The sequence below is a fragment of the Balaenoptera borealis genome, assembly GCF_965194805.1.
Source record: "Balaenoptera borealis genome assembly, chromosome: 3".
In the NCBI taxonomy this organism is placed as follows: domain Eukaryota; kingdom Metazoa; phylum Chordata; class Mammalia; order Artiodactyla; family Balaenopteridae; genus Balaenoptera; species Balaenoptera borealis.
In genome coordinates, this window is record NC_138866.1 from 147,088,362 (window position 1) to 147,094,965 (window position 6,604).

Here is a 6,604-nt window from a genome sequence, read left to right on the forward strand (position 1 = left end):
AGTTAAGTGAACTGCCCAAGGTCACACAGCAAATAAAGAGGGTCTGACTCAGGCCTGCCTGGGGGCCCACATGCCCCCATTTTCATCACTCACTACACTCCATGCCTCTTCTTCAGGCTGCTCTGTACTATTTCTCAGGGAAGGAAACTAACTGTGGACGTGAGATGACTTTCTCGGTGTCACTGAGCAAAGCAGCAAGTGCGGGCTCTGGGAACCCAGGAACGGTCCACCTGTATGTCCCCTCCTTCCCCAACCCCTCTCCCGCCATCACTGTGAGCAAGTCCCTCGGGGTTTGTCTTGACGCCTTATCCAGCACACTTGTAGGCACTGGGTGGGAGTTACTGGGTACAGCCTCCCGGAGGGTGGTGATGAGGGAGGCGGCCACTCTTTGCGGGGGTCCTTGAGTCACTGGAGGGACAGCCTGGCCGCCCCCAGACGATGGCACTGCCCACCACTGTCAGGGTCCCGGGCACTCACCGGAGCAGTGGATGAGGCGCAGTGGGTGGGAACACAGTGAGACGCTTAGCAGCTCCATCCAGATGCGAATTGTCCCTCCCACGCTTCCCGGGCTGCAGGGGCCTCCATTAGAGCCCCCGAGGAGTCAGAATCCACACCTCCGCAAATGGGCCCGCTTTCCCAGGGCGCCCCCTGCCCAGACCTTCCCTGGGCTCTGTGGGTTTTGACACCTCTCTGTAACGTGGCGGGGGTCCACCTCGCACCTTTGGTCCAGATAAAAGCTCAGTCCTGGAGGTGGCCGGCCCAGCCTCCCAGAGCCCGCAGCCCCGGCCATGGCCCAGTCCCCTCCTCTGCAGGGCCTCCTCGGCCACGACCACTGGATCTTCCCCCACGGTTGGGGCTGGACCGGCCACTCGGACTCCACGTCCCCGGCCTCCTCCTCGGATTCGTCGGGCTCGTGCCCCTGCGACCGTGCCCGCGGCCCCTCGCAGCCGGCGCCCCCAGCCCCCAGAGCCTCAGAGGCCGCCTCGACGGCACCCGGACGTGCGCGGACCCGGCCGGCAGGCGGGCAGCGGCAGAGCGCCAGCGAGCGCGAGAAGCTGCGCATGCGCACGCTCGCCCGCGCCCTGCACGAGCTGCGCCGCTTTCTGCCGCCGTCCGTGGCGCCCGCCGGCCAGAGCCTGACCAAGATCGAGACACTGCGCCTGGCCATCCGCTACATCGGCCACCTGTCGGCCGTGCTGGGCCTCAGCGAGGAGAGCCTGCAGCGCCGGCGCCGGCGGCACAGCGACGCGGTGCTCCCTCGAGGCTGCCCGCTGTGCCCCGACGGCGGCCCCGCGCAGGCGCAGACGCAGACGCAAGGGTGCGGCCCTGGCTCAGCCGCTAGCTCCGCGGTGTCCTGGGGGTCCCCGCCCGTCTATCCCGGAGCCCTAGCGGCGCCCGATCGCCTGGGGAGCAGGGTCCCCGATATGGGTCCCTGGGTGACACCCCCTTACTGCCCCGGGATGCAGTCGCCCCTGCAGCTGTCCCAAGGGAGAGCCCCTGAAGCGGCCCGTTGGACGCCGCCCCAAGCCTGTTCCGGAACGCAGACACCCCCAGAGCCCCGGAACCAGGCCACGCCCTGGACCTCGCCCCCCGCGATGGAGCTGGCTGCAGTGTACCAGGTACGCGCCCAGGCTCTCTCCGCTTCCCTCGGAGTGGTCCCCAGGCTTCGATTGGAAACGGAGGGGGTGAGTAAGCTCTAGCTTGCAGAGAATCTTATGCTTCTTAGATCCCGGGTTACCTAATCCAACCCTGGTTAGGGATGGAAAGAAGCTGAAGGGAGGATGAAGAGGACCCTAACCTCCTTGGGGAAAGAGATGGGGCCCTGGGAAGTTAAGGCCACCACCACATCTACCTAGAAGCTTTCACAGTCATGTGGAAGAGGGGGAAATCTTCAGACTTGCTTTCAGAGTCCAGGGTGGAAGGTAGCAGGGGCCTTCAGGTAATTCAGGAAATTCCTTGCAAGTGCTCCATCAAGGTTTGAGGGGGAGGGAGGCCTGGCTGCCCCAGGGGTAGGGGCTTCCTAAGTAGATGGGCTTGGAGCAGGTGACCTTTATGCTTTCCTCAAGCTTCCATAAAAGAGCATATTAATAACCAAAATTTATTGAATGCTTACTGTGTGCCCAACACGATTCTTGGTATTTTACATGAATTAACTAACTCATCAGCCCTCCAGCAACCCTGTGAAGTAGGTTTTATTTCATCATCACCATTTAATAGAGAGAAAACTGAGACTAAAAGAGGTTATCTGAGTTCTCATAGCTAGTGAGTGGCAGAGCTGGGTTTTGAACCCTGGCAGTATATCTCCAGAGCTTGTACTCTAAACCACTTTGCTTCACTGGATCCATGGCACCAGGGCAGTTCAGCAGCTGCCAGCCACACTATGGGGAACATCCAGGTTCAGGATCTCAGGGCATGAGGCAGTGACCCACTAACCCGCTACTCTTCTCTCTCTCAGGGTATCTCTATGTCTCCGGAGTCCTGTGTGTTGCCAGAAACCCCTCCTGTCCTGCCCCGCCCAGCATGCCAGAGACTCCAGCCTGAGACCCAGTGGGGATGGTGGAGCCACAGTGCAGAGGTGCTGCCCAGCTCGGAGGACCAAGGACCAGGCCCCGCCTTCCAGCTCAGTGATGAAAGCCCTCCCCAGAGCTCAGGCGTACAGCTCAGTGGCTGCCCTGAATTTTGGCAAGAAGATTTGGAGGGGACTCACCTGGGCATCTTCTACTAATGGCCTTGGCTGCCCCCTTTCCAGCCAGGAATCAGGCCTGTAGCGTGGGGTGTCCTCCTCATCTGCTACTTCGCTAGTATTCAGTCTTTGTTTTAGCCTTTTCCAAATGATGTCTTTCATGGAAGCAGTGTTTGAAACAGCTAGGGGTGGCCTCCCTGGCTGAAGTCGGGGCTGGGGCAGTCCCTCCACTCCTAGACGCCCCACAGAATGACCAGTGCTCTGCAGAGCACAGCCTGAGCTGCAGTAACATGGGTTGTTTGACCACAATGGTTGGACAGGCTGGGACTGGTGGGGGAGTGGGCTTGGCGGGGTGAGGATGGGAGTGGGAAGAAAAGTATATGCTTAGATTTTGTACTTCTTAAAAAAAAAACCCAAAAGAAACCCCCAAATTTGGTTTGGTCTGTTTTTCTTCTATACACCTGGGTTTTTATTGCTTCTGGAAAAGGAAAAATGTTCCTGTCCTGCAGGGAACAAATCATGCTGCTTTTCCCCTCCTGGAATCCAGGCCCTCACTTGCCAATTTGACAGTAATTATTGCGCAGGGGCTCCACCTGGCCTGCTGTGCAGGCGACACAGGTGAGTTAACGCTCGGGCCTGTTCACTTGCCTGAAGCCCGTCACCACTGCCCTTTTGCATTCTCCTGGGTGCATTCCTGCTGACCTGTAGGGCTCTTTCACAGTTATGTGAAGTTGTTTCCAAAGGGTGCTTGTGAGTGGCTCCCATGTGCTAGGCCCAGTGTATTAGTTTACTAGGGCTGCCGTAAGACAATACCACAAATTGGGTGGCTTAAACAACAGAAATTGATTATCTCACAGTTCTGGAGACTGGAAGTCCAAGACCAAGGGGTCAGCAGGTTTGGTTTCTTCTGAGACCTCTCTCCTTGGCTTGCAGATGGCCGCCTTCTTGCTGTGTCCTCACATGGTTATCCCATGGTCCAGTCTCTGTGTCTGTGTCTTAATCTTCTCTTCTTATAAGGACACCAGTATATTGGATTTGGGCCCACCCACATGAAGTCATTTTACCTTAGTACCTCTTTACAGGCTCTATCTCCAAATACATTCACATTCTGAGATACTGGGGGTTAGAACTGCACCAAGAGTTTTGGGGGAACACAGTTCAGCTCACAACACCCAGTACTAGGTGCCAGAGAAAACATGCCCTGACTAATGGGGTAAATAACAGGGAAGGAAATGATTAGAGCCCAGGTCAAGATGGGGGTTTATACAAGGTACTTTGGGACCAGAGAGGATATGCCAGCCTGGTGGGAGATGGGGTTGACAGTGCTGTTGCGTTCTTGAGTTACCTGATCCATTAGTCCTGCTGCGTTGATTTATGTGGCCTTGAGCAAGACTAAGAGGCACCTCCAGGATCTTGGGGAAAGGGCGCCATGATCCATTAGCAAAGGCTGCCATGGGCTTGGGAGCCAGCAGTGGTGGTGACTTCATTCTGTTTCTGACTCGGAGAGGGGAGAGTTGCAGGATGTTGGAACCGAGTATTGAAGGATGTGTGGAGTTCGCCAGGAGGAGTAGGCAGAAGAAACAGCATGAGCCAAGTTGAAACAGGTGGTTAAAGTCCAGGACTGATGGGGAAAAGTGACAAATTGAGTTGGAAAAGGAGCTGGGAGGCGGGGTTGTGGGGAGCCCCACATGACGGCAGGGGGAGGCATCTGGCCTCTGTGTCCTGGGTGGAGGGGGCAGTGAAGGTGGGGGGTAGGGAGTGGGCTGGTCAGAGCCACTCTTGGTCTTTTGGGCTGCCTTGTAGAAGTGGAGCCTGGCAGCAGTCCGCTGTTAACGGTGCAGGGCGAGAGCAGAGGCAGGAGAAAGACCAGAGCATGAGCTGCCACATGCAGGGCCTCCCATCTGACCCACTGCCTGCTGACATGCCCTTTGACACCAGGCAAGTCACTCCATCTCTGTGCCTCAGTTTCCCCATCTCTTAAAGAGGAGCTGGATTAGGTGACCACTGCAGTGCCTTCTTCCCCCAACCTTTCGGAAGTGGGTTCTGGTTCCTACCCCAGGACCCTCTGTAGGGGCTGCATGCCACAGCGGAGTTTGAGAAAAGCTCACACAAGGTTACATGCAGCAGGGACACAGATACAGGGCACAGCTGCCCTGGTTGCACATTCATTCAGCTCCTACTCTCTGTGTAACCGTGAGCAAGTTTCAAAACCTCCCTGGGGACTTCCCTGGCAGTCCAGTGGTTAAGACTCCAAGCTTCCAATGCAGGGAGTGCAGGTTCAGTCGCTGGTTGGGGAACTAAGATCCCACATGCCACACAGCGCAGCCAAAAAATTAACAAAAAACGAACAAAACCTCCCTGACTCTCAATCTCCTCAGATGTGAAGTGGCAACAATAATAGACCCTACCTCTCAGGGTTCTTAGGCTTGGCACGTAGTAATTGCTTAATACATAATAGCTGAATAGAATCACACGACCTTAGAGATGATCCAGTCCGGTGGTTCCCTCACCTGACTGCATGTTGAGCCCTCTGGTTCCAGGGTCCCACCCTGAGAGTGCGATTCAGTGCATTGGGCCGGGACCTGGGAACCTGGAGCCGAGGCCCAACCAGGTGTGGGAGCAATGGCTATTTTTTGCTCCTTCATTTTACAGCTGAGGAAACCGGCCCAGGGAGGGGAGCAACTTTCTCTAGCCCTCCAGCTAGGTTGGAACATCAAGCCCCTGACTCCCTGTCCAGTGCTCTCTCCTTCTCAAGAAGATGCAAGGACTTGGCTCCACAGTCTCATGGCACCTGCAGCCAAGGCAGACCTGAACAGCTGCCCATCTCCTTCCTTTGGCTCCCACCTATCTGGGCTCAGTCCTTGGTCCAGTCACTGATGGCCACGGCAAGGGCCAGCCAGAGCTGAGCATCTTCTGGAATTTGGCAGCCTTCTTCTCCCAGCTCCTCTGGGAGATGCAAAGGCCGAGGCAAGAGGCTGCTATCACCCCAGCTGGAGTTGCCTGGGACACTTCCTAAATGTTGCTGGCGTTGGGCAGGGAGCAGGGCCGGGGGCTTGGGCTAATCCCCCACCCCTGTCCTCACCCTCTGGGAGGGCAGGCTCAGCCCTGCCTCTCAGGAGCAGCAGCCCCTCACCCTCATGTGTGGCTCCATCCCAGACAGGCTGCTCTTGGCTGCACCTCTGTGCTAAGTGCCTGGCAGGGGCGGGAGAGGGGCTGATGCTGGTGCCCCGCCTGGGATGACTGATCCATCTACACCTTCCTGGGGACCCAGTCACCATCCGTAAGAGACTGGACATTCACCGAGTACATCACCCGGGGCTTCTCAATGACCCTGCAGTGCAGAGGATGTGCCTCCTGAGGAGTCTCCTGGAGGGTAGGGAGGTGGGAGAGGACACCCACCCACCCCCACTGCTTCTGGCTGATCCTCAGGGCCCCCCACTGGCCGTGAGAAGTCAACCCACCTGTAGACGGAGCGCTGGATAGGGAATGAGCAGTCGGGGTTCTAGGCAGCTCCTGTTCTGCATCCGACCTTGAGCTAGGTTCTGCAAGCAGGTCTCTGGCTTTGCATGTCCTCGCTGCATCCTCGGTACCGATTTCCTCCAGCCCCACAGGCAGTCATGAACGCCTGCGCTGTGAGCTGTCAGGTGATGAGTGCCTAACTACCGTAGCCCCAAATGCAGGGCCAGCTTCCACTCATGCACGGGCATTAGAGGCGGGGTCTTAACCTCCCTGCGCCTCGGTTTCCTTATCTGCAAAACTGAGATAAAGACAGTCCTTATCTCCTGGGACTGTTGTAAACCAAATGAGATAATGCACATAAACACTTAGCCCAGTGCCAGGCACGGAGACTAGGGTCCCTGCTGACTCTCCTACCTGGAGGCCAGCTCTCCCCCAGGGACCCTAGATGGCGGTGCTGGTCCT

General features: G+C 57.3%; 1 protein-coding gene across 2 annotated transcripts; it reads left to right on the forward strand.

Moving 5' to 3' along the window:
- Nucleotides 1–788: 788 nt before the first annotated feature.
- On the forward strand, nucleotides 789–5,798 carry MESP2 (mesoderm posterior bHLH transcription factor 2; the record flags this gene model as incomplete). Of its 2 annotated transcripts, none has more annotated exons than XM_082388419.1 (2): nucleotides 789–1,685; nucleotides 2,456–5,798. In XM_082388419.1, the coding sequence occupies 2 exons, from the start codon at nucleotides 789–791 to the stop codon at nucleotides 2,723–2,725; spliced, it is 1,167 nt and encodes a 388-aa protein (XP_082244545.1). In that variant the 3' UTR covers nucleotides 2,726–5,798. The 2 variants fall into 2 exon arrangements, with proteins under 2 accessions (XP_082244545.1, XP_082244546.1); XM_082388420.1 differs by having other exon boundaries at nucleotides 789–1,619.
- Between the last annotated feature and the right edge of the window lie 806 nt (nucleotides 5,799–6,604).